The sequence below is a fragment of the Mustela erminea genome, chromosome 12 (assembly GCF_009829155.1).
Source record: "Mustela erminea isolate mMusErm1 chromosome 12, mMusErm1.Pri, whole genome shotgun sequence".
Lineage (NCBI taxonomy): Eukaryota > Metazoa > Chordata > Mammalia > Carnivora > Mustelidae > Mustela > Mustela erminea.
This window is the reverse complement of record NC_045625.1, coordinates 92,978,560-93,006,528: the sequence shown is the minus strand read 5'-3', so window position 1 is coordinate 93,006,528 and position 27,969 is coordinate 92,978,560. Positions and strand designations below refer to the sequence as shown.

Here is a 27,969-nt window from a genome sequence, read left to right as displayed (position 1 = left end):
ATTAATTTTCTAAGTCCCTCTAGCTGAGGTTAGTGAAGATTAATTGAAATAAAACATCTTAAGATGTTTTCAAAATGCACATGGCTAAAGAAGCACAAAAGAAATTTGAGTTTCATTTGTACTAGGGTGATGCAAGGCACAAACATATTATGTGGGGAGACTGGAGCTGCGGACAGAGGACAGAAGTTCCTGGGAATTAACCAAAATTCCAAGGACAACTCCAAATTTTTAAAAGCTATGAAACTGATGGAGCGCAACTGGAGATCCCATGGGGAACAGGTATTCTCTGAACTCCACGCAGGATGAAAGACAAATTGACAAAGGTCTGTCTCTAGCAGGGTGAGCGGGTAGGAGTGTTGGCCTGGGAGGGTGGAGGGGTGACGGAGCTACAGGGCTGGTGCTGGAGAGCGGATGTGGTCCAGCTACCTGTGTCCCTTACCTGCCCTCAAGGGCCCTTTGTGACCAGACCACAGCTCTGTGATGTGGGCGTGGGGCTTGTGTCTGCACCTCCACACCCAGGGCTCAGTTGCCTGAAGGCAGCAGTGCGATCGGTCACTAACTCTCAGGGCTCAGTTGCCTGAGGACATCAGTGCGATGGGACTGTTTTTCGAGGAAAGAGATGGAGAAATATCTCTTCCCTTGGGAATTCCTTACTGATGGTTGGCTGAGCTCCAGTCCCACTACCTGGGCAGTTAATGCTGCCCTCGCATTCATATGGGGGCTGGGGCTCTTCTTCCTCTTACTCTCCTATTTCCAGCCTGATCCGTCCTTACCACCAGGCAAGAAACACAGGAAGAGCAGGAAGGTAAGGAACCCTTGGTCCAGACCCAGCAGAGTGTGATTCTATCTTCTTTTTTATTAATCTTTCCACTTTTCTGAGTCATTGGAGAGACTCCTGAGATGGGAAAGAATAGAATTGTCAGGAGAGAGTAGACCACCATCCATCCAGGACAAGCCAGACCAGGCAGGGGTTAGAGGGACACAAGGATTTCACCAGGAAGATCTCGGACCAGAGTCCAGGTGTGGTAGAGGGGTGCAGGACAGCGTCCCAAACACAGTGACTGGTGGCTGAGGACCAGAGGTTGAGTTGCCTCTCTAGCAGAGGTCAGGCCCCTGAGCACTGGGTCACCTGCTGCTGGGGCAGGGGTCCCAGTCTCTCCATGTTCTCTTATCTCAGTGCCAAGCAGAGCCACGGGGGAGCAACAGAAGGAAGAAAAACCAGACTCTGAAAGGTGAGCATCTGCCTCTCACCCCTGCATGCCCCAGTTACACTGTGCCCCCTGCTCTGAGGGCCCAGCCCCACCGTCTCCAGGACACCAGGGCCTGAGCCCATCTCTCAGGAAACAGAGCCCTGAGGTGGGGGCCCCCTGAGAGGAAGAGGGGAACCTGAAGGCTTTCCAGATTCTGCACCAGAACAAAGCCCTGAGGGGCTGGAAATAGGTGTCGCCCAGCAGGGGCCGCAGGGCCTGGACTGGGGGGCGGGACCTCCTGCTCCCACTGTGGACAAGCTGTTCAACTCGGCTCAGATTCCTCTGTGAGGCCACACAGTCCTTCCTCCCCGAACAAGGTCATGAACGAGGAAACACTTTGGAAAAGAAAAGCAACCCCCATTATGAACCCTGTAATCACTGTGCGGGCACGTGGCCTTGGACAGTGCTGTTTGGGGCTCCTGAGCCCAATCCCCCAAAGGTCTCCCCTAAAGAGAGAGTACCCAGCCTCCTGTAAGACCCCTGGGCCTCGCCTTCCTCTGTGACCTGGTCTCCTGTTTCCAGTTTTCAGAGATTGCCTACAGGATCTGGAAGAGGTTCAGGACCTGTTCTCCCTTCTGCAAAGGTAAAGAATCTGCCCCCTTCTCCCCTGGGTGGGCCTCCCCGAGTCTCTAGTGTGAACCCCCGGGGCTGCAGGGAAACGCCCCTGGGGCTATTTGGCGGGGGAGGGCCTGGGAGGAGCCGTGGGGACAGACTGTGACCAAAGCCCTGGGCTGAGGGACAGCAGGGGCATTGTGACATGGGTGTGGGGCGTGGAGGGCTGTGGGGACCACTCCTGGTCCTGGCTGCTGCAGCGGCAGCTCACGCCTCCTGTCTCCCGCAGCCATCTGGCGAGGCTCTCCGACCAGAGGGGCTTTCACCACTTCTTACGTCAAGCAGCCCCCAGGCAGGTACGCCAAGGGGCGCCATCTGGAGCCGGTCAGCCATGCAGGGGGTCTGTGGAAGACGCTGCTCCCGCCATGGCGCCAGCACCTGCCCAAACTCCACTGACGGGGCCCCTGCAGCCTCTGGCCTCCACCCTGCCAGCAGGACCAATGACCTCCTCAATTTCTGTCAGTTCACACTCGCCCCTGAGTACTTCCTGGCCATCAGAGCCTTTCCTCTCCCCAGATGGCTTTTCACCCCAGCCCCTTGCTTTTCCCCCTTCCCCGCCATGTCTCCCTCCTTCGGAGGCCTCCCCTGGGCCTCTGACAGCCTCCTTGGCCCCAGAGTGGCCAGACTCTCCTTTGACTCTCCCTCAGTTTGACTCAAGGGCAACCCCGCCGTGCCCCATCCCACACAGCTTGGCTCCGCACATGCCTTGGTCAGCTGACAGGACAGCTCCTGGCCCAGCCATCTCGGGCCTAGGCCGTTCACGCAGCCCCATTTCGGCCCTGTCCTGGTGGCAGGCGGCTGCCAATGCCTGGAACCTGTCCACTTCAACACGCTTGGAGTCCCATCAAGTGCCTCTGTCCCATGGCCGACCAGAGGCCTTGTTCTGGGGAGACCCCACACACAGACAGGGAGAGACTAGGGTCCCCCATCTCAATAACCCGGACATACAGAAGCTTCTGGAGATACTAATCGCCAAGAGAACAGAACTAAAGTTTTGGAAGGAGAAGGAAAAGAAGGAAAGGTCAAAATACCAGCTGACCTCTTTCAGGAGAATGTTCAAGTCCCCAGGTGATGGGCAGGACACCATGGGCTGCCCGTCCTTATTGAGCATGAGAGGCAAAGTGAAACATCTGCTTGGTCCTGAGAAGCCCCCACATCCCAAGATTCCAGGGGACAATTTGGAGCAGAAATGCAGCCAGCTCTTCTGGGGTCTTCCCTTTCTACACAGCGAGTCCCTGGTGGCCACTGTCAGGGTGACCGACCCCCCACTGGAGTTCCCACCCATCATATTCAATGAGCTCTCTCATGCCTTGCCACTCAGGATTCAGGCCAGCGTGGTTCCATGCCTCTCCCTGACCCAGGACTTAGGCAACCCTTCGGCCCCGCCCCAACCCTTGACCCTGAACTTGTCCCAGTCCCTGCCCCAGCCTCTGACTCAGCCCCAGCCCCTCCCCCTGGACCAGCCCTTGCCCCAGCTCCAGCCCCTCCCTCTGACTCAGCCCCAGCCCCTCCCTCTGGACCAGCCCCAGCTCCCACCTCTAGCTCAGCCCCAGACCCAGGCATGCCTTCCACCCTCTGTCCCAGTTGGACTTCCTTCTCTGCCACCGGATATGGGGAGCTGCGAGGTGTCTTTCCCTGTAGCCCAGAAGACACCATCTTACATGTCAACTGTCGTTCAAAACCTGGAATGTCACTTTCTGAAGAAGCAACTAGAAAGCGGTGAGGTACCCCCTGTGGTGAAAAGATCTCAGGAAGTCTTTAGCCAAGGTCCTCCCGACCTTCCGCAGGGTGGCCAGGCCCCCGAGGGCCATGGGTCAGGCTCTGTCCTTCCTGGGAACTTGATCGACTCTGAACTCCGGGAGCAACTGGAGTGGCACCTTTGGAAGAGACTCGTGAAGCAAGAAAGACGCCCACCCTACAGGATCCAGCTATCCCTGAAGGTACAGCCTCACCAAAAGTTCCAGAAGGTGCCCCAGGCTCGCAGCTGGCACAGTCCGATGTCCGAGTCTGAGTCTGTGGATGGAAGCTGCACACGAAGGCCTGTGCCAGGAAAAAGCCGGGGCAAGGATTCAAGGTCCAGTGCAGGGAGGACCCGGAAAGATCTACACAGGGGCACAACAAGCTCTCCAGGGAAGGCTCCAGGAAGAAATCGTGAGGAGTCAGACACAGACTTGAGGCCCTCCACAAGCAGTGCAGATGAGATGCATCCAGAAAAGGACCTGAGAGCCCATTTCAGGAAGTTAGGGAAGTCCAGAGAGGGTCAGGTCCCTTTGGATGTTCATCCTTCCAGGCTCACTGCCCACCACGCCTCGGACCTTCCTGGAAAGCCAAGCCCTCATGGGAAACCTGGAAAGCCAGCACTTTCCAAGTGTTGGGAACCCTGCATGACCACCTCCCACAATTTTTCCATCCTCAGTCCGTACACTCAGCGGATGCTAGAAGCACATATCATAAGGTTTAGGGTGAAGCACCAGTGGGGCCTCCCACTCAAGGTTCTCAAGCCTATAAACCTCTTCAAGTTGAAGAAGGGCTTCCTCCTCTCTCGGTCCTCCTGTCCCCTCTCCGCCTCCTGCGTATCCAAGGCCAGCTCGGGGACCAAGTTCGTGGGAAGTTCTCCTCAGCCCTATCAAGGGGAGGTGATGAAAGAGTCTTACCCCACCTGGGAGGGTCCCCTTGGTGCTCCCCGGCCTATGTGTGAGGAAATCCAGCAGGCTCTAGAAGGGACATCACCTGGGGGTGGCCCTCCGGCTGGACAGGAGGCCAGGCCAGCTTCTCGGACCTTCACATACAGCTTTGTGGGCAGAATCTGGCACAGTGAGACTGCCTCAAGGACTCTTATGAACAGCACCTTGGAGTCAAGTCCAAGTCCAGCAACAGCCACGAAAGAGCCAAGGAGGGCGAATGGGGGTTGGGCCTCACGGGACATGACCGTGCTAGAGCTCAACTTAGAGCCCCAGGATTTGAGTGCCAAAGAGCCCAGGGAGGCGGAGGAGATTGAGGAGGTCCCTGCCTGGGGAGTCTCCTTAGAACCCCGTGTGCTGGTCAACAACCAAGGCTCCTGTGGCAAGCTGAGAAGATCAGGGTCTTCAGGGAAAAGCGATAGCCCCCCACCACCTACAAAGTTGGTAGCCCAAGACCCCAAAGAGCTATGCCTTAAGGCACAGCATAGGGGATCAGAGCCCCAGAAGTTGATGGAGACAGAGAACTGGCCTCGGGATGCCACCCCCACTGTGCTCCTTCAAGACTGTGAGACAGGGGTCCTCCTTCAAGACTGTGCCACTGAGCATCTCCTTCAAGACAGTCAGTCCAATGTGTTCCTCGCTGCTGAAGTCTTGGCTTCTCAGGGATCTCTGTCTGGCTTCCAGAGCGGTTCCAGTGAAGACACATCTACTTCCCCGGTGCCACGTGGCCAAAGATCCCGTGGCCAGAGCCCCCACAGGCAGCCGGGACCCCTGGGCCTGCAGCATCAGTGGAAGAGCCTGAGCAGGTTATGTGTCCCCCCCGAGGGGGGAGAGAGCTCCAGGAGGTCCCCCTCAAGAGAGCCTGCCAGAGAGTCATCGGAACTGAAGCTCCTCCAGATCAGTGAGGTGAGACGACCCGTCCAGAGCCAGGAGTCAGCAGAAGCTTCGGGAAGCAAGGCCTGTGAGATCTCGCTGAAGAAGGAGGCGGCGCCTCCGGAAAACTACTTCAGGAGAAGGATGAAACACCTGCTCCAGTGGTTCCTTCCCAGTAAAGGCAAAGGACTGGAAGATTCCCTTCAAAAGGGCAAGTCTTCGTCATCCCAGGGCCGTGGACAAGTCACAGGCAGGTCGGCCATGGACAGCACTTCTGCCAAGGCTCAGGTGGTCGTGACTGCTGTGGGGCAGATCCTAGAGGAGAAAATGGTGCCTCACCAGGGACACAGGGCCCCAGAGTTCAGCTGGTGCCAAAAGGATCTCCAGGCTTCAGCACACCCCAGTGTCTGCTACCACAGGGTCCTCTCCTACCAAGAGCAGAGGAGGGTGATGAGGGAGACAGCCAGCCCACAGGGCACCCCCAGGGGCCACAGCTATGCCAACAAGACAGAGTGGATGGCGTGGCCCTTCCCTGCCAGGGTGCCGGGGGGCCCAGGCAGACCCTGCCAGTGCGGGTCCCTGGTGCCGGGCCCTTCAGGCCGCACCCTGCAGCCCCACTGCCCCAGGCACTGCCTCCTTCAAAGATACACCGCACCCGGCCAGCCACTGTGTGCTGCTCACGCCTTTCCAGGGAGGACAACTTTCCTCCAAGAAGAAACGCAAACGGTGCAGAGAAAAACTTTTTTTTCTCACATTAGCACATCCCCTATGGGCTAATGGCTTCTCCGTGCCACAATTTCTTTGCTTCCCCAAAATACATGTTCTTTTTCTCGTGAGTGGTGCTGGCCTCTGGATGTGCCCTGCTGCGGGGGATGGGAAGGACCAGGGTCCCCTCTCCCCGAGGGCCTGCTTTGGCTTCCAGAACGAATGGGGCCTTGGAGGATGTGACCGTGGGGTCCACCCCGCCTCCTTCCTCATCTCCTTCGGTTTCCACAAGGTGGAACAAGGCCCAGCCCGGGGCCTCGCTCTGCCCACCCTCTCCTGCTTTCCCGCCACCTGGAACTTGTGTGGCTGTAGGGAGGGTTTGCCGCGGCAGAAATCCCACTCCGCCTCCGGGAAGACGGAGTCCTAGGTCAGAGTGGGAGCCCAAGTTGGGAGACACAAGGCCGGCCCTGAGGGAGAGTGAGAAATCCTGCCCCCCACACAGTCTCCTGCGGGGAGTAGAGCGCGGCCACCCCAGGAGCCTTCAAACCCCAAGGAATCCCGTCTTAGCTCCATCAGCCCCTCTTTTCACACTCGGAGCAGCAGGGACGGGCTCGCTCCCAGCACTGGGGGTGTGAGGTGGGTGCCACAGAGACCCCCAGAGACCAGCCTGTCCAGCCCCAGGGCACTGAAGGGGCCTGCTCACCAGCATCTTCTGGGGGATGGAGTGGGTGCGGCTGTGGGCGGGGGGACCCTGCACTTCGGGCGGACGGCCAGGAAGGAGGCCAAAGGACAGGGTGTGCCCATGTCTGGTGTGAGGACTGAAGACCCTTGGTGTCCCACTGCCACCCAAGCGCCCAGAGGGGAGGAGCTAGAGGCCCTGGGGCTGTCCCTGCAGGGTCTCCGCGCCATTTCAGCTGCCAAGTCCAGGGCTGGGGGAGTGCGGCAAGGGTCAGGGTGGGGTTGTACAGAAGCCACCTGAGCTTCCGCATGGACGGCCAGGTGCCCAGAGACAGCAAGGCCTTTAGGCAGAGAAGTTAATTTCTCCACAATTTCATAAGCTTGTAGGACTGGGGGCCCCAGGACAGACTTGTGGTCTGTGACCTTTACATACTCGTGTGGCCCAAGGACAGCTCCCAGGGGACTGGTACGGACTCAGAGACCAAGGGACTGGCCTGGCTCCTGGTTTTGGTTACCCCAGAGCCCGGAGGGCAGGAGACCCTCAGAGGGGGCTTGTCCCACCCCCGGCTGGAAGGGATATGTCCAGAAGGAGGGTGCAGTCTAGGAGACCCCCTGCTGCGTATCCCGCTACCAGCCCAACATCATCCTCTGGGGCCCCCCACACATTGCTCTGATAGAGACCCACACAGAGACCCCACACCGAGACCTCTGACAGAGACCACATGCAGAGACCCTGATGGAGACCCACACAGTGATGGTGCATAGAGATCACTGACAGAGATGCACACAGAGACCCCACACAGAGACCTCTGACGGAGACCAACACAGAGACTCCACAGAGACCCCTCAGCAAGACCCTACACAGAGATCTCTGCCAGAGACTCACATAAAGCCTACCACAGACCCACACGGACAGATGTCACATCTGGGGACCCCACCCCCAGAGACAAACCCTGAGAAATGCCACAGAGAGCCTCCTCCGTGAGAGGTCCTCCCCAGAGACCCCCAGAGACCCCCTCCCCTGGCCACTCTTTAGGAGCCGGGCAGCCATGCAGCGACAGAAGCTTCACAGCAGAGCTGAAACCGTTCGGCCAACCCCAGCACAGGGGGCACTCGATGACTGTGCCCGCCTGAGAGCCCGGGATTCTGGGACGTTGTCAGCATCTCCCCACACGGGGCTCCCGTCTTGGAAGCGCTTGGGAAGGCTTATCCCTGCGTTGGGTCCCTGCCCCCCAAAGGAAGGAATCCAGTTTCCATCTGCAGACCCACAGACTCTCCTCCCGCAGCTTTCACTAGCTGGAGCTGGGACTAGGGTTTAGAGAAACAAAAGCACAAGCAAAATGCCGCCAACCTCCAATGAGAGAAAACATCTTCTCTGTCCCGTTTTACTAACGTCTAGCCAAAGGATGTCCATGTCCCCTTTTTCATTTCACTGGAGAAGAGATCTGAATTCAAGACGGCTGACTGCCTTCCTTGGAAACATGGTGGAGGCTCAGGGCAAGTGAGCCGGAGGGATGAAATAAGCAAAACTCTAGACTCTCACCTCCCAGAGGGGCTGGGATGTTATCTTGCACAAAAGAGCTATGTCAGGTTTGTGAGTTTTGTCTTATATTTAAACCAAGCAGGCTCACGGTGATGTGAAGGTTTTTACAAATGAGTCAGGTATCTAGAAATATTTCTATTTTATCCTCTGGTAAAAATAAGACTTTTAAAATTTTTTTCTTAAAATGTGGTAATGCCCTTGAATGGTACCGTACATAATTCCAGATGTGACAAAGTGCTAATACTCAGACTAGCTTAAACTGATGTAGGACTTGGAAGGATTCACTTTCTAAATAATTCTTTCAAAATGCACAGTTTGCAAGACTCAGGCAATCAAGCTCCATTTTGTATTCATTATGGAGCTTAAAAAGGACACTTTTTTTTCAAATAGTTAGAAAACTTACAAAATATATCATTTAGTCCACAAGACATGCACATGACCTAATTACTAGAAGGGACATCTTCATATGTAAATGGAAGAAAGCGTCCATTAATAATCAAAGTTCAGTGATATAGTGTTGATCATCAAAATCCTTCCATTATAGAATTAACACTTCCCAAAGGGAGCATTTTAATGAGAGTATGTGCATATTTCTTGTTGCTCGTAAGCAACTTACTTTTCTTGCCTTGTTAAAATCTAGTTTAATGACAGCTGCCAAGCATGTGTCCCTGGTTAAGTGTCTCAGATTATCCATTGGGATGACAGAGTCTGTCTTCATCGGGAGAAGCAGAGCTAACATGAACGCTCTTTGGCCTGTGTATTTCAACAAGAAATACCCATCTTTCCTCCATAAGTTACAAATCTGTAACTATTTTTCTGCCTTACTCCCTTATGTCACTGAACCACAAAATGATGGAATACGGTCCGGGATGTCTTATAATACTGGATAGTATTTTTTTTTTTTTTTAGTGCAACTTACACAAAACAGGTTACTGATCAAAACAAAGTGGGACCAATTAGGAAGACTTTTGTCCAGGAAATGCCTTACAAAGAGCAGTACATCCTTTTCTAGTTGTCTCTTAATCAGATTTAATGGAGGAATCATTATTCAGTCTTTGGCCACAAAGTCTGCAAATACAGAAAAACATCCATAACAGTTTATCCCTGTGACATGGGAATGTGTTTCCTTCACTAACAATTCATAGTTCAGTAAACTGTGCAAAATTTCAATGAACTAGTAATGCACGTGAAAGCAAATTCCCGACGGTCACGGCACGCACACCTGTCAAAGGTAGCCTCCGGTGATTTGTGGGTACAATTTCTACCACATAATTTTGTACCTTCACCCTAGAAGAAACGGTTAAGGGGGTTCAATCTATTAGAAAAATACTGTGAATATTTCCACATTTTATGGCTCCCTGTGTTTTATCTTTAACAAGATTCACCTCCTGTAAATCTTATGAACGTTTCACCATTTATAGACCAAACAGAAACGGAAATCAAAAACTAAACATAATGAAGAAAATAACACAGATCCCCATTTTCCTGAAAATGAAGTGATTTTAATCCAACAGCCCCTCTCCATGATCTCCAGGACATGTTACAAGCTTGGTTTTGAAAACAATTTATATTTAAAACAGGTCTCACAGTGACTTCAATAAGTCAGATGTTTGAGGACAAAACATGAAGGTGGCAATTAGGTGATAACTTTTTATTACTCCATGGGGTAAAGATCTTTCCCCAAAAGGCAGGAGGAAAAAAATGCACTCAGTCTCCAGTGTTCACCCTTAAGAGCATTTCCCTTGATTGGTCACTACATTATTCTGTTTCATACACTTTTACTTTATCACCAGAAACTTCTGGAAGTGTCCGCAAATACACAAGGTTCCACTTTCTGTGGTGCTCCCACCACGGGGAACCTCCGGATCCAGAGGATTTCCCAGCTGCTGCTGCCTCTGTGAAGTGGGTCAGATTCATAATCCTTCCAAGGAGCAGGATTGGTCTTCGGAATCGAGCCCCCGGCCATGTGCGTCGCTGCTTTTCCCACACAGAGGCACGTCTCCATGCCTCAGGTGTGCCGGGGAGCCCTCCCTCAGCCTGGCCCGCTCCCACCTGGCGTCCTTCGCTGTGGGAAGCAGGAGAGCCTGAGTCAGGCACTCGTGTTCTCCACGGCCACACTGCCCCACAGTTGCTCCACAGCCTCATCAGCAGTCGGGGTTGTCAGAGTTCTGGATTTGGGCCATTCTCCTGGTGTGTAGTGGTGTCCCATGGTTGTTTTTTTTTTTTTTTTTTTAAAGATTTCATTTATTTACCCGACAGAGAGAAATCACAAGTAGATGGAGAGGCAGGCAGAGAGAGAGAGAGAGGGAAGCAGGGTCCCTGCTGAGCAGAGAGCCCGATACGGGACTCGATCCCAGGACCCTGAGATCATGACCTGAGCCGAAGGCAGCGGCTTAACCCACTGAGCCACCCAGGTGCCCCCCACGGTTGTTTTAATACACAGTTTTCTACTGACATGTGACTGTGAGGGTGTCCTCATAGCTTGCCACCGTGAACTTCTTTGCTGCTGTGTCCAGATCTTCTGCCCATTTTGAATCAGCTAGCTACCTTGGGTCTCTGTGTCTTCTGGGTGACAGTCCAGCAAGATGTGCCCCTTGCAGACCTTGTTAACAGTCTGTGTCTTGTCTTCTCGTTCCCTTGACCTTTTTTTTTTTTTTTTAGATAAAAAGCTCTTAATTTTTATGATTTCTGGCTTACTGATTGTATCTTTTGTGGGTTGTGCCTTTGGTGCCGTATCTAAAAGTCATTACCATACCCAAGGACATTGGGGTTTTTCCCTAGTTTCTTTTAGGAGTTTTATAGTTCTATATTTTGGTCTGTGATCCATCTTGAGGTGTGTTTTGTTTTGATTTGATTTGTTTCATTTTGCATCTTGGACATCCGGTCGTTCTAGCATCATTTGCTGAAAAGATGGTCTTTGTTCCATCGCGTCGCCTCTGCTCCTCTGCCAAATATCAGTGCACAGGGTGTATGTCTGTCTATTTCTGGACTCTCCGTCCTGTCCCATTCATCTATCTGCATCTTCTTTTACCAACACCAGACTCTCTTGATTACTGTGGCTTTGTAGTAAACTTGAAGTGAGGCAGTGTCAGTCCTCCAACTTTGTTCTTCTCCTCCAGTCTTGTGTTGACTATTCTGGGTCTTTCCCTGTTCATATAAACTTCAGAACCAGCTTGTCAGTATCTACAAAATAACTTGGGACTTGTATTGTGGTTGTGTTGAATCAATACATCAAGTTGAAAAGAACTGACATCTTGACAAGATTGAGTTTTCTTATCCAAAAACATGGCCTATGTCCCCATTTATTTAATTTTTCTTTAAAAAAATATTTTATTTATGACATGTCAGAGAGAGAGAGCACAAGCAGGGGAAGCAGGCGGCCAAGGGAGAACAGACCCCCCACTGAACAAGGACTTGATCTCCAGATCCCAGGATCATGATCTGAACCAAAGGCAGACCCTTTACCAACTGAGCCACCAGGTGTCCCAGTTAAATTCTTTTTTATTTCATTCATGACAGGTTGGAAGTTTACCTCCTAGAGATCTTACACGTATTTTGTTAGATTTATACCTATCTATTTCACTTGTTTTCATGCTAAAAAAAATAGCATTAACTTTTTATTTTCACATTCTACTGACTCATTACTAGTACGTAGGAAAGCAATTGACTATTTTAATAAACTGTGATTTTAAAACACTAAAATTCCTTTTTCTAAACAGATTTTGTTTATTTATTTGACAGAGAGAGGTCACAAGTAGGCAGAGAGGCAGGCAGAGAGAGAGAGAGAGGAGGAAGCAGGCTCCCCGCTGAGCAGAGAGCCCGATGCGGGACTTGATCCCAGGACCCTGAGATCATGACCTGAGCCGAAGGCAGCGGCTTAACCACTGAGTGACCCAGGCATTTCAAACACTAAAATTTCTTCAGAAAAATTGTCACTTTCTATGGAATAAGTCAAACAGGTCAGTAAGGAGCTGAGTCCCCATGGTCACCATGATCCCATCACCACACCATTAGGCTGGATGCTTGAGAAATAGAACCATAAACATGTGGCTTCTGGCCCTTATAATTCATAGTCTCCAGGTTTCAGAAAATGAATTTTATCTAGCACCTGTTTTTCATAAGGAATAAATGCTGACACATTTTCAAAATAAAGAAAGCATAGGAAAAACATTTACTAGCTCTAATAATAAATTATGAATTCCATATCACATTCATGAATTACAATTGATGGTGAGACATTTAAATTTTTCCTAGAAAAGTCTTCTCATTCTTCATGGCTGTGAGGAAAGGATCACGGAGACAAAGAGGAGAAATTAGGGCACTCGAAGTCTAAAGTAGGAAAGAACACCGACCGAGTTCCTGCTGACGGAAGGCATGTCCGATCTCGTTCTCTTTGCGGTGTTCCCCTTCTCTGGGTAAGACAGGAACACACCACCTCTGGAGGAACCACCATGTGTCAGGCGCTGTTAAAACCAGGGATGCAGTCGTGATTTAAAACATAATTTTCTGCTTTTGTGATGTGTATAATCCAGGGTAAAAAGCAGACACAAAACACATGTGTCACAGTCAAAAGCTGCAGCGTAAGCACGGACCTTGACACTGTGTCAGACAAAACTGCTGTCAGACCACCGGCCCTGAGACGTGAGTCTGGTCTGTCCGTGAGTCTGATCCGTCCGTCCTGAGACGCGAGTCTGGTCCGTCCGTCCTGAGACGCGAGTCTGGTCCGTCCGTCCCCCCCAGGAAGTGCAGCCGGCGTGGTTCTGGAGCGAACTGCAGTCTGTGGGTGAGAAGGCAGGAATCGCCCAGGGTCCCGCATCCGAAGCTGGAATATCCAGATCAATGTCAAGAACGGAAGTGGGGGGACAGCGTCCACCCAGACCCTCTGCAGCAGTCTCCTTCTCCAGCTGCCACAAAACCTCCTAATGCATCGCCCTGTGTCCACTCCCTTACCCCTGGCCTGCTCTCAGAGCTGCCAATGACCCCCCACATGTACGCCTGATGGGGCCACCCCTCCCCCAAATTGTCCAGTCCTGTCCCGTCTGATTGTAGTTAAGTCCCAAGCTCCTGCTCCCGCCGGGAGCCCGGGATGGGCTGGCCCCGGGCCTCGAGTCCTCGGGCTCACCTCCTTCCCTCGCTGCTCGCACTGCAGCTGTGCTGGGCTCTGGGCTTTTCCTCGGAAGCGCTTCGGGGTTTTTGATGCATTCCTGCAACCTGTGTTGGTCAGCAGAACCTTTCCTTATCCTGCTCACGGATGCCACGCCACACCACACTTCAGTTCCCGACTCCTTTTCACAGAAGCTCAGCAGCTTCAAAGATTCCCCGGCAAGGACTCTTGTTAACTCTTTCAGAGGAGTGTGGGTCTGTGACAAGCATTGCTTTTTCCACTATGTCCTCAGTATCCTCCCAGACTCTGTCCTCGGCTCCTGGGTCACCATCAGTGACATCTGTCCCTGTGTGTCCTCTGTGGATGGATGCTGGCCTGATGGTCTCACTGGACCAGACTCAGTGCCTCCCGTGTGTCTGGGATTGGGCCCCGTGGTGGGCTCTGTGCTCCACGAGGACTCAGAGAGAACAGAGCCCTCAGGCCCAGGAGCAGATCACAGAACTTCACCTCGATTGAGTCTCAGAGGCCTCACACATCTGCACAACAGACTACAGTCAAATCCACAACCGGTGCTCCATGAAACATGTTTCCTATCCTGCCCCGGAAGAGGAATTCTCTGAGAAGTGAATTTCGAAGTCATAGCACAACATATGCCGACCTTCAGAGCAAAGGGACCGTGTACAAGGAGGCGGTGGGCAGTGAGGGCAGCTGTGAAGGGGACGCACTAGACAGAGACCTTAAAATCCGGCCGGGGCGCCTGGCTGCTCTGTGGGTTCAGGGCCTGACTCTTGATTTCCACTCGGGTCATGATCTCGGGGTCGTGAGATCGAGAGCCCTGTGCTGGGCTCTCTCCCCAGCATGGTGTCTGCCGAAGTTTCTCCCGCCCCTGCCTCTCCCCACCACGAACTTGCTCATGCTTCCTCCCTCTCTAAAACAAGCAAGTTAAATAGACAGAAAGTTAGTTATAAATAAAAATGAATTAAAAATCAGGCCAACTGCTTCACCGTATTCAGTACATGCCTTCCATGTGAATGGAATTCTGTTCTGCAGGTTTTTCCTGTGTTTTTAGCAACCAAGCTGTATGTACAGCTTAACTTCTATGATTACTCATTATAAGCACCCCATTAAATAGCAAAATTCAACCGAGAAAATCCGAAGGTCTAATGGGCTGTAGTAAATGATTTGTGAACCAGCAGAACCCCATCCACAAGTCGAGAGGCCCTCCAAGGAACTGTAGACAAGGAAGGGTTTTTATAGACGGAGGACAGGGGCAAGAAAGTTACTAGCAAAACTAAAAAAAAAAGTTCTGGGCGAGGCTGCTTTCTAGGGAAAAAGCAGTGGGTGTTATCATGAGATGACATCATGTTTCTTTGGGGCATGGAGAGGGGCAGCGTGGTGGACTCACTGGAAAGTTCTTGAACGACCAGTTAAGACAAAGTTTCTGGGGGAGGTTGAAATTGGAGTTGGATTATGTATTAAGCATGAGTTTACAAACTTGGTTTAAGTGACCCCAATTGGGGCCTATGTTGTTTTTTTAATTTAACAATCTGAAAACACGCACCGTGTCTCTATACCTAACATCTTGGATTTCTTCCTCGGTCACTTCTTCCTCGGTCACTTCTACTATGAAGGAAGGTGAGGACAATTTTCGTGGAATTACTAACAATGACAGTGAAGTTTACGCCATCATTCAGGAACTCACTTGAATGGAAAAAATGCAAAACTCATCTAATTAAAGACATTTTCAACAACAGTAGAAAACACCTATGAAGAGCAGTATCGTTAAAATCACAATTACAGTTACTAAACCTGTGTGTATTTAATAGAATTAAATTAGTGCTATTTATTAAGTCACTGAGCTGTGATAGTAGCCATGAGTATGAACAAAGTATAAATTCTGGTATCTTTCTCTTGTCGACATTACCAAAAAATCATGAATGAAATGAAAATGAGAGATGCAGATATGAAGACTGCAAACATTTTGATCCCTTTTTATAACTTCCCTGTAGATGTCAAAGGATTTCAACCCTTGGCTCCAACTGACTATGTGCTTTTGCAAAATATTCTTCACAAAATTATAAGTCAGAAATCCAGAAACAGTAAAAATTAAAGGCAGATCTACTAGCGTTTAGTAAGAGTTCATCGTGCTTACAAGAACCATTCACATGTCCGCTGGGAGTTTTCAGATTCAAAACATTTATGAAGCTCAGGGACTTGGTGGTTTGGGATGGCTTACAAAGTAAAAACAAGGGAGCTGCTTACCCTTTTATTTGTAAAGATTTTATGTTTATCTGTTTGAGAGAGAGCAAGCGAGTGCACCTGCAGGGGGAGAAGCAGAGGGAGAGAGACAGAGACTCCTCACTGAGTACAGAGTTTGACGACGCAATGCGATGCGGGGTGCAGAGATACAGGGGTCCCCTCTCTGCAAACTCCCTGCTGTGCAAGCCCCCAGAGCACATGCACAGAGTGGGCACTGGTGGGTGCTATGTTCATGGCTCTCCCTAGGACCCCTGGAAGTCATTCCCCGCTTCAGTGTGCACATGGGGACCTCTCACCGATGGCATCAATGATTAGGTGGTCAAAGAGACTCTTGGTATCCTGGCTCTTGAAATGCAATCTCCTGTTTCTCCATGCACGTCAGTACCTTTGACAATGACAATGGAGATTGCTTGTTTTGCAGAAGGAAAATCACACCTCTTCCAGCTTCAAAGCTTCAGCACTCCCCCCTAGAAATGGGGTCTGGGCACTCCACAGAGAAGTCAGCATTGTCTGGGTGGACACGAGAATGGCAACAAGTCTGACCTCCCAAGCGGGCATCTGCTCCTGCAGAAAGGCCAAGATGCCACCTGTCAGTGGGTGACATCACAGGTCAGTGGGGGCCGCAGGGACACGTGGGCTCGGCTGTGTAGGACGGAGTAGGCTGGACTGCATTGGGCACTTGAAGAGTCAGCTGGGAGGCTGTTCGTGTGCACCAGGGGGCAGCTGGGCCCGTGACGGCAGGGTCTGTGAATCAAAAGAGGGTCTGGAGCTTAGGGCCATACGGGTTTGAGTTCTGGAGCTCTGTAGCTGAGTGACTCAGGGCAGGGCACCCACCCAACTCCTCTGACAGGTTCTACACCTGTGGCCTGTGGACACGGTATTTCTTTTGTGTTGTTGTTTTTCTTAGGTTATGTTAGTCACCGTATAGTGCGTCATTAGTTTTTGTTGTAGTGTTCCATGACTCACTGTTTCCATATAACACCCAGGGCTCCATGCAATCCGTGCCTCCTTAATACCCACCACCAGGCTCTCCCACCCCCTCACCCCCCCTCCAAAACCCTCAGTTTGTTTCTCAGAGTCCACAGTCTCATGGTTCATCTCCCCCTTCGATTTCCCCCAACTCACTTCTCCTTTTGTTCTCCTAAAGTCCTCCGTGTTATTCCTTATGCTCCACAAATAAATGAAACCATGATAATTGACTCTCTCTGCCTGACTTACTTCACTCATCATCATCTCTTCCAGTCCCGTCCATGTTGCTACAAATGTTGGGTATTCGTCCTTTCTGATGGAGGCATCATACTCCACAGTGTATATGGGCCACATCTTCCTTATCCATTCGTCCATTGAAGGGCATCTTGGTTCTTTCCACAGTTTGGCAACCGTGGCCATTGCATCTTTGGGGTAAATACCCAGTAGTACAAAGGCAGGGTCATAGGGAAGCTCTATTTTTTTTTTAAGATTTTTTATTTATTTATTTGACAGAGAGAGATCACAAGTAGGCAGAGAGGCAGACAGAGAGAGAGAGGGAAGCAGGCTCCCTGCTGAGCAGAGATCCCGATGTGGGGCTCGATCCCAGGACCCTGAGATCATGACCCGAGCCGAAGGCAGCGGCTCAACCCACTGAGCCACCCAGGTGCCCCAAGCTCTATTTTTAATTTCTTGAGGAATCTCCACACTGTTTTCCAAAGTGGCTGCACCAACTTGCATTCCCACCAACAGTGGAAGAGGGTTCCCCTTTCTCCACATCCTCTCCAACACATGCTGTTTACTGTCTTGTTGATTTTGGCCACTCTAACAGATGTAAGGTGGTATCTCAGTGTGGTTTTAATTTGAACTTGCCTGATGGCCAGTGATGATGAACATTTTTTCATGTGTCTGTTAGCCATGGGCACGGTAATTCACTTGATCCGGCTACCATGGACAAGACAACGTCTTAAGCTGTTCCTTAACCCTTACGTCTGCCCAGGGCTTGCACTCAGTGAATTACTGTCACCAGTGATGACAGCGAGATCCCCCAGGTGAGTTCCAGTGAAAAAGCCTTGAGCGCCCCTGCCTGAGGTCACGCCCCAGTGGACTTCAGAATGTGGTCCGCATCTGTGGTGGGCTCGGGAGTGCCTCCAGCCTCAATGTGTGGAGAAGGCTTTGTGCCCACTGTCAAGGTCCACGGAAAAGGTCCTGCCTTTGGGGTGCTTGCAGGGGCTGGCTGGGTGCTGCATAGGCAGGGACGGGCTCTCCCAGAACCACAGGAGTCAGCACATCTGCAGGCCTTGCTTTGCAGAACGGAGCTCCAGAACTGGGATGGATTGCTCCCCTTATCAGGAATGAAAGGCCCTTCCCACGTGTGTACTGCTTCCCCGTACTTACATACACTGTGGCATGATGAGCAGAAGGAAATGCTGAGTACCGGGTATGCCTCAGGACCTGTGGCCCATGGCCCTGGTGGGTTCCTCAGCGCACCGCAGACACCAAGACCAAAGCTGGCGGCTGCCAGAACGTTTGTTGATTAGTGTTTCTGAGTCTTCTGGCAATTTCAGCCTTTCCTGGTCTTCTCTGGTCACTGATGTCACCAGCAGCATCACAGAGGAAGTGCTCCTGCGGGAACCCTAGTGGCCTGGCCATCAGGGACCCAGCCATCCCTCCTTGTCCCCCTCCCCTTGTTTGTGATAGTGGCCTCTTCAGCCAGCCGTTCCATGGCAGGAACCACAGGCCCCTTGTCCATTCCTAGCGAGGAATATAAACTTCAGTTATAACCACACAATGTCAGCTGAAAGTCCATGAGAGGGGCCTGGGCCAGTCAGCGGATGCTGGTGGTCAGCTGAAGCAGACCCCGCCATCCACGCCTCTGTCCCTGGGAACCATGAGGACCCAGTCCACCAATGTCTCCCAAAGTAAGCTGTGACTTCTTTCTTTTCTTTTTTTATATTTTTTGTTTGTTTGTTTGTTGTGGTTGGTTTGCTTGTTTTGGCCAAAGAAAGACATAAACATATTTAAAACAAAGGCACAGTATAAAATATGAATCTGTCTTTATGACTTTGATCTCTTGAAAGAAGATGAATTTCTTTTTATTTTATTTATTCATTTGGCAGACAGAGATCACAAGTAGGCAGAGAGGCAGGCAGAGAGAGAGGAGGAAGCAGGCTCCCTGCTGAACAGAGAGCCCGATGCAGAGCTTGATCCCAGGACCCTGGGATCATGACCTGAGCCGAAAGCAGAGGCTTTAACCCACTGAGCCACCCAGGCGCCCCAAGAAGGTGAATTTTAATGCAGAGTCTAAGAAGGGCATAATCTCAGCATGAGGGACAGCCTTCTAACTGAACAGGCTTGGTTTTGTGAGAGACCGCTCACGTCCCCCTTCTTGTTCTTGTTTCCCTGAGGACCCGGCCAGGGGCTGCCCTGGGGCAGGCCTCCAGAAGCCACTGGGTAAACAGGGCACAGCCGGTGTGCCCAGGAGCCAGCTGGGATTTAGCCATGGACTGAGCCCCACTGTGCACCTGCTCTGTCCTCTATATTTCTTATTAGAGCATTCTCTTCTGAGCATCTAAACATAAACTCTTTTAATTTTCTTGAAGTGAACCAGATGCACAATAGACCATGGGGTCCATAGTAAAATGTCAGAGTCACCAAAGTGATCCATCTTGTGTTCACTGTTTGGAGAATCCTTTAAGTAAGTTGAGGGGAACTGGGGTTTTTTGAGATTTCTTTTCGGCTGCCCCAAGCAGAGAGCTGAACGATTCAGGGTCACCCAAAGCCACCAGTCTTAAATAACAGCAGAAGAATGACGCATGCCGCAGTCCAGCTTACTTCGCGTCTGCACAAAGGGTACACTTCTGCCAAATGGACGTCTTTGTGGAAAGACCCTCCCCTGGGGACAGTATTCGTGCTGGTGGTGGATGGTGCCTCAAAGAATAGTGATTTCATTTTCTTACAGAGTCGGGGGAAATTACATCAATAAATCAAGTGAGTGAATCCTAGAGGCATTTTTATAATTGACAAAGATAAAATTGTTCTAAAATGGAAATATTATCATGGATGTACTTGAACTGAGGAATATAATAAAAACGTTCATCCCAAGCCTCCCTCACTCCACTGGTATCGATTAAAGTTCGAGATTAGACTCAAAAGTTCTAGAAAAGCTGATAGCAGCCCATGTCTGAAAGCCCAGCATGTCCTAGGAGACTGGCACCTGTTGCCTTTCCGGGTTCACGGAGAAAGGAGGCCTGGATTCAAACTGGAACAGACGGCATGCACAATGTGCTCGCTGAAGAGGGGACGCCTCAGAAGGGTGAAGGGTGAAGATTTTTTTTCCAGATTTTCTTTATTTATTTGAGAGAGAGAGAGAGAGTGCACAGGCTGGAGGAGGAACAGAGCAGGGGGAGAAGCAAGCTCCACAACAGGGGGCTTGATCCCAGGACCCTGAGATCCTGACCTGAGCCAGAGGCAGATGCTTCATTGACTGAGACCCCAGGCACTCCAGAAAACAGATTTGGATTAACAAAGGCAACGGATATAGTAACTGGAACAATTAGCAAGGAAGGACTTTATAATACTGGACGAAATTGAACCCTGGGACTGTGGCTCTCCCCCCCCCCACAAAGATGTTAAAGCCTGAACTTAGGGCCCATGAATGTGACCTCATTTGGACCTTTGCAGATGATCAAGTCAAGGGAGGTCATTAAGGTGACCCCTAGTCCCATATGACTGCCCTTGTAAAAAGAGGACGTTTGGACTAGAGAAGGACACACAACTGGGCGACCACCACGTGAAACTGAAAGTAAAGATCAGAGTGAAGCATCCAGAAGGCAAGGATGCTGAAGACCCCAGCAAACCCCCAGGAAGTGGGGGACAGAGGCTGGCACAGATTCTCAAGGAGCCAACCCCGTGGTCAGACACCCTGACCTCAGATTTCCAGGCTCCAGAACTGGGAGACACTGAATCTCTAGGCTACTCTGTTGCAGCAGCCCTTTGCAAACAAATACATGTCCTTTAGTGAAAACCAGTCAGAGCTAGCAGGCAAAATAGCTCTCACGAGCCTCTGAAGCATCAGGAGACCTGAAGTCAGGAGACAGGTGTTCTATCATGGGTCCAGTTATTGGTGAAGCAGGATCCTTAGCTGTCAGCACATGTCATAATGCAGGGCAGTGTGTGAACAATGTCTCAAGACAGAAACTGCTACCAGAAACTTGAACAGTGTCTCCTGATAGTTTTGCAAGAAGATTCTGTTTTCTAGAGTGTGCCATTGGTTACAGGGATTACCATGTTCCTATTATTTTTGTTAGTGTAACACTTCCTTTTTCCTTTTATTTTTGTTAGTGTAACACTTCTTTTTTCCTTTATGAGCATATGAATAATGTAGCACTGGCAAAATACTCGCTGACTGAAACTTTGTATTCAAATTCTGGGCAGACTTTGAAGTGTTTTCACAGTGGAATATACTCAATCAGATAACACATGGTTTGTTGGCATTAGTGTAACATAAAAATGCACGATTGCCATGAAAAAGCTTGAAAGGGAGAAAGTAAGATCATCATGCTATAATGTCATCCTACTGATAGTATATAAAATGAAGGAAACTGACACAGGTTTTAATAGTGCTACTCAAGGAGAAGAGCTCTGTTACAGTAAATCCTTATGTGCAGAAACATTTGGCTGCAAACAGTGCCTTGGAAATCATCAGTCATGTAACTTTGGGCATGATAATTAAAACCACACTTAGCTTTATTTTCTTCATCTGCTAAACTGGGAACAATATCCAGAATATATGTAAAACTGTAAGTGATGGTGGTGGCTGGGTGGGGAATCAAACAGCAATAGGTAAAACAGAAAATTATCTCAAAAACTCAAAATGGATAAAAGACCTCAAGGTGAGACAGGAATCCATCAGAATCCTAGAGGAGAACATAGGCAGTAATCTCTTCGATATCAGCCACAGCAACTTCTTTGAAGATATGTCTCCAAAGGCAAAGGAAACAAAAGCGAAAATGAACTTTTGGGACTTCATCAAGATCAAAACCTTCTGCACAGAAAAGGAAACAGTCAACAAAACAAAGAGGCAACCCACGGAATGGGAGAAGATATTTGCAAATGACAGTACAGACAAAAGGTTGATATCCAGGATCTATAAAGAACTCCTGAAACTCAACACACACAAAACAGACAATCATATTAAAAAAAAAAATGGGCAGAAGATATGAACAGACACTTCTCCAATGAAGACATACAAATGGCTGTCAGACATATGAAAAAATGTTCATCATCACTAGCCATCAGGGAGATTCAAATTAAAACCACATTGAGATACCACCTTACACCTGTTAGAATGGCCAAAATTAGCAAGACAGGAAAAAACATGTGTTGAAGAGGATGTGGAGAAAGGGGAACCCTCTTACACTGTTGGTGGGAATGCAAGTTGGTGCAGCCTCTTTGGAGAACAGTGTGGAGATTCCTCAAGAAATTAAAAATAGAGCTTCCCTATGACCCTGCAATTGCACTACTGGGTATTTTCCCCAAAGATACAGATGTCGTGAAAAGAAGAGCCATCTGTACTCCTATGTTTATAGCAACAATGGCCACGGTCACCAAACTGTGGAAAGAACCAAGATGCCCTTCAATGGACGAATGGATAAGGAAGATGTGGTCCATATACACTATGGAGTATTATGCCTCCATCAGAAAGGATGAATCCCCAACTTTTGTAGCAACATGGACGGGACTGGAAGAGATGATGCTGAATGAAATAAGTCAAGCAGAGAGAGTCAAATATCATATGGTTTCACTTATTTGTGGAGCATAACAAATAGCATGGAGGACATGGGGAGATGGAGAGGAGAAGGGAATTGAGGGAAATTGGAAGGGGAGGTGAAGCATGAGAGACTATGGACTCTGAAAAACAATCTGAGCGTTTTGAAGGGGCAGGGGGTGGGAGATTGGGGGATCCAGGTAGTGGGTATTGGAGAGGGCACGGATTGCATGGAGCACTGGGTGAGGTGCAAAAATAATGAATAGTTACACTGAAAAAATAAAAAAAAAATTTTTTAAAGAAAATTATCTTAATGCCTATATGACAAATACATTCTATATTACCAACAATCGGGAAAATCCAAACTAAAACCATGTATTATCATGCTTTACTCAGAAAGTGAGCATGATTTTTAAAGTCTGGTAATATCAGGTTTGCTTGGATCATAGAGAAACAGAAACTGTCATACACTGACCCCTTTGGAGTCAAATGACCGATGCCTACTGACACAGAAAATGTGCATATCTTACTCCACAACGATCCCATTTCTAAGTACCTACTCCAGAAAAATTACTTTTCTCAACAAACAATATGCTTATATATCTTTCTCAAAAAAAATAGCTTCTTTTTATTGCAACAAACAGGATGTTCAACACCTTGGAGGTATTGCAAGACCTTTCCTTCCAAAGAATCCTGTTGCCTTGTTGATGAATGTCACTGCCCAAGAATGTTGCCATCCATCTGACAGCAAAGATGGAAGGCAACGAGTTCAGGAAAGGAGCATGAAGGCGCAGAAAACACAATTTAGTCTTTGTGGTGCTGAGTTCTAAGCCTCTGGACAAGTACATCAAGTAGTATGTCCACCATCAGGATTATCATAGACAACAGTTTCATCAAAAATTTGACCCCAAATTGCCACCAGTCACCCTTCACAGTAATCTCCTCTCCCCACCCCCACCCTCATCAACCACTAAGTTCCCAACTGTCCACTTTTCCAAAATGTCTATGATTGAATTTCTATAATACATAGTCTTTTGAGTGTGGCTTCTTTTCTTAGTAAATGCTTTCAAGACTCAATGTGAATCCAGTCTGTTCCTTTTCATGGCTATGTAGTATTCCTTTGTGTGGGTATACCAACGTTTGTCCACTTACCCATTGAAAGACATTTGTTTTTTTCCCAGTTTTTCACAATTACAAATAATGCTGTCATAAATATTTATGTAAAAAATTACAGAAATATACCCAAACACATTGGGTATGGCATTTTATATTTTGTGGCAGACTAGTAAAACATAAAGAATCTGAAGCTGGTTTGCAGCATTTAAAGGAACTGGAGAAAAAGGGACCTCAAGAAATGAAGGGACCCCTGGGTGGCTCAGTCATTAGGCATCTGCCTTTGGCTCAGGTAATGACCCCAGGGTCCTGGGATCGAGTCTCACCCTGGGCTCCCTGCCTGCTGAGCCTGCCTCTGCCTCTGCCTCTGCCTGCTGCTTTCCCTGCTTGTGCACTCTCTCTCCCTCTGTCAAATAAATAAATAAAGTCTTTAAAAATAAAAAAAAAAAAGACATCAAGAAATGAAAAGTCCTGTGGAGTACAGACTGACAGCCCTCATGTAAAGACTCCAGCTACTGCTGGCTTCGACTTTAAAATGAGTTTTGTTTACCCACTTCTTACATAGACATGTGCTTTCTATAGTACAATCTTCACAGGCAAGATTTTAAAAAAGATGCTCAAATATGTTCCTTGCAGCCTGGAGAGAATGAAGACACTAATTAGTAAGTAAAATGAATCTTTGTTACAAAAAAAGAAATTGTTATTTCATATGATGAGTTTTTATTTGATTTTTCAAAAAAAGTAATAAATTGGAGTTACAGAAATAATCAGTGTTAATAGACTCTCGTTTTTAATTATCGGGAGGGAAGAGTAACTTCTCTCGGTGTGTGAATTAGGTGTACTTCAGCACGACTACTGTCTCCCTTCTGCGGGCGGCGACAGTGGCTGCACCAGGATGCAAGTTTCTCCAGCACGAAAGGACACATGAAGAAGAAAGATGAGGTGATTCTCATGACAGGAAGGGGTGCCGACAACCGGGGAGGTCCTCTTCGTGACAGGGCTGACGGATGACACGAGGACAGGGGACAAATGTGGGAGAGCGACCAAGACAAAACCGTGGAAAGAAAACAGGGACGAACTGCCGCCAACCACTAGGGTTAGGGTCTGATTCGGGGACACACTCCCCAGTGGTCCCGTTTTTGTCTGTGGTGGGCTGCTGGACTTTCACATCACTCGCTACACTGCAGACTTCTGCTTTTCCAGCTCTACCCAGGCTCCCTGTTCAAATATCCCCACTCCTCGGCCCTCCGCGTGAACACTGGCCGCCGCGTGTCTCTCCTCCACCGATGGGGCTGGAACTTGGAAGGGAGAGGAAGGGAGAAGGAAGGAGCAGCCTCTCGTTTGGGGGAAGTGAGCCCGGACACGACCTGCTCGCGCCTTCCCCTTCTTGTCTGCTCCTCTCTGTCTTCCCGCTCCCACCTACTGTGTCTTCAGATGCAATGACTTCATCTTTGTTCCTCTGAGCTGGTAGGGACCTGAAAGTGGCTCCTGCTCTCATGATTGCCACAGAGCCCCTGGGGAGGATGTCAGAGGTTTGTCCAGGGTGGGTTTGCGTTTGTGGAGTTTGCCAAAAGCAGCCTCCTGAGCATGGCTTCTGTAACAAAAGCGTCACCACAACATTTTGTGATGCTGTGTGGTTTGCCCACCATTGCCCTTCAAGGGACACTGAAGAAAAACCCGGGCATCGAGAAGGTCAGCGGCCTTGGGGAAGCACAGCACATTGACATCTTAATAACACCTCAGAAGGACTTTATGGGCTTCACGTCCCCAGCCGAGGGGCTCATGGGAGCTTTGTCAAGACCATGTACTCTTGGAGTTGTAGGCTTGGTGGAAATAGTGAGGTGAAGATTTTGGAGCGAGTTTTCCTAAAGAAACCCTTTTCTTCTTCTTTTTTGTTAAGATTGTATTTATTTATTTGACAGACAGAGATCACAAGTAGGCAGAGAGAGAGGAGGAAGCAGCTCCCTGCTGAGCAGAGAGCCCGATGCGGGGCTTGACCCCAGAACCCTGGGATCCTGACCTGAGCCAAAGGCAGAGGCTTTAACACACTGAGCCACCCAGGTGCCCAAAGAAACCCTTTTCTGATAAGCAAGCAGTTTGGGGAACGAGCAAGCTATTGCCCTAAAACAAGATTTGTTTGTCAACCTAAGTTGCTCTGAAAGATTTTCCTGCTGGAAACAAGAAATTGGTTTGGAATCTCATATCCCTGGGCACGAGCTTCCCCCAGTAAACATAAAGATATGTTGCAAAGGGATCTTGGTTCTCAAACTGTTAACTTCTCGTAGGTGTTTCCGGGGCAGGAGGTTTCAATGCGGTGATGACGGGGAGGGCACACGTGGGTCCTCGTGACTATCCATCCTCGTGTTGTGCATTTCAAGGGGGGCTTATGGCCATGAGAGCCCCTTCTGTTAATTAGGTCCTTGGGAAAACTCAACCCATGAAATCCCCAAAAAGGAACTTGACACTTTTTTTTCTCAACACTGCACTAGGCCTTATTTCAAAAAGAACAAGAAGGATCCCAAAAACCTTTATTATTATTATTATTATTATTATTATTATTATTATTATTATTATTATTTCTATGTAGAATGGAGGACCTGAGTTGTAACCTTGAACTATGTTTAATTCCCTTTGGTAGCTTTCCAGGGTGATGAGGAGCTCTGAAAGGGGCCCAAAGGCATACACTGAGAACCAGTGATTCCACGAGGTCACCCAGAATTATCCAGTAGCCTCATGTCACCAATTCTTCATCTGAATAATCATGTGAGCCAGCCACCAAGAGAAACAATGTCCCATGTCTTTAGATCCCTGTGCAATAACTAAGCAAATTTTTTTTTAAAGATTTCAAACTGTTTCTTTCACACTTGTTTATAGGGGCTTTCTAGGTCCAAAATCACTGTGATCAGAGGATTAAAATACTGACAAGTTCTAAACTGCAAAGATTCCCTTGTGATGGTCTGCATAGAAACCCTCAGGGTGCCTGGGTGGCTCAGTAGGTTAAAGCCTCTGCCTTCGGCTCAGGTCATGGTCCCAGGGTCCTGGGATCAAGTTCTGCATCAGGCTCTCTCCTCAGCAGGGAGCCTGCTTCCCCTTCCCCACCACACCTGCCTTTCCGCCTACTTGTGATCTCTGTCTGTAAAATAAATAAATTAAATCTTAAAAAACAAACAAACAAACGTTGCTCAGAGACACTGGTCCAGAGCAGAGAAGACCGGGCTCACAAAGAGTGGCGTTTAACTCTTTCACGCACCCATGCTCCCGTGAGTCCGTCTCTGCAGCTGGGGTGGCTGCCGGGGGGACACGGGGTACAGAGTCCTCTAATCCAGCAGAAGGTAGAGGGAGATGCAGGAGGAGAGAAGGAGCATGGCTGGAGGCGACTTTAGCCAAAGGTCATCTGACAACCTTCAGGTACCTGAAGCCCCGGGAACAGATGAACCACACTGCTGATATGTGCCCGGGCTTCTCTGAAAGCCCCAAACCCATGACAGGGCTCTGTGTCTGTGAGAGCCAGTGTGCCCAAGCATCACCAACCTCATCCCAAGAGCCTAGATTTCCAGATGCAACTTTGTTTTCTGTCAAATGTGGCTTTTAGGAAGCTTTTTTGCTGCTGTTCCATAAGCGTCTTTGCTGACACACGACGTCATCCTCATTCTGTGTGAGGGCTCAATGCTTTTAAGTTTGAGAGCTCTGGCAAATCCCGTAACCCCAGAAGTCTTGTCCGTTCACACTGAAATGGGAAGACCCCTTTTCTGGGGGGTTCCCACAAAATACCCTGTTCCCTGGAGTTGAGGCACTTGTCTCCATTCTGAACTCTTCGTTTACACTGAAAAGCAGATTTCCCTACTTGTTTTCAGCTGCGGAGGCCATCTCCAAAAGAACTTTTTCCAAGCTGATTCTTTCCAGAAGACAGTCATCCCTCTGACAACTCATGTGCGGCCAGAACAGGACATGCACACAGTGAGTCTAGTGAGGCCGAGAGCCGGGTCTTCTCATACAAAGAAGAAAATGTGCCTAAAAGCAGAAGTACACTGTGTCATAAAACCCTGCATGCTCCGTCCTCCTTAACAGCGTGAAGTATACATAGAAAAAAGTTAGAAGTAATTATCTTAGAGATGAAAAACCACAAAAAAAAAATGTCAACTGAGATAAGGGCTTTCTTTATCTTAAATTTGAAGGGAAGGATCTGGATAGAACAGAACAGTAGAAAATAAGAGCGTAACAGACAATGACTTGAAGAGTGAATTCCTGAAAATCACGGAAACATCCTTACAGGATGTGCTTCTTACTGTCTCCTTGACATTTACACATCTTCTTTACCCGAGGGCTATTAGTCAATTGCACTTACCTGTCTGCCCTGGAGGAGGGAACTCAAGGTACGGGCTTTAAGGTAGGACAGGCAGGATCAGGGCCCATGT

At 49.2% G+C, this 27,969-nt stretch overlaps 2 protein-coding genes across 2 annotated transcripts; both read left to right on the top strand.

Moving 5' to 3' along the window:
- Positions 1 to 548: 548 nt before the first annotated feature.
- LOC116571158 (spermatogenesis-associated protein 31E1-like) lies at positions 549 to 16,306 on the top strand. Its single transcript, XM_032308953.1, has 4 exons — positions 549 to 805; positions 1,178 to 1,232; positions 1,773 to 1,833; positions 16,127 to 16,306. The coding sequence occupies exons 1-4, from the start codon at positions 620 to 622 to the stop codon at positions 16,245 to 16,247; spliced, it is 423 nt and encodes a 140-aa protein (XP_032164844.1). The 5' UTR covers positions 549 to 619; the 3' UTR covers positions 16,248 to 16,306.
- On the top strand, positions 3,331 to 6,243 carry LOC116570559 (spermatogenesis-associated protein 31E1-like). Its single transcript, XM_032307798.1, has one exon. The coding sequence runs from the start codon at positions 3,473 to 3,475 to the stop codon at positions 6,191 to 6,193; it is 2,721 nt and encodes a 906-aa protein (XP_032163689.1). The 5' UTR covers positions 3,331 to 3,472; the 3' UTR covers positions 6,194 to 6,243.
- Positions 16,307 to 27,969: the final 11,663 nt, after the last annotated feature.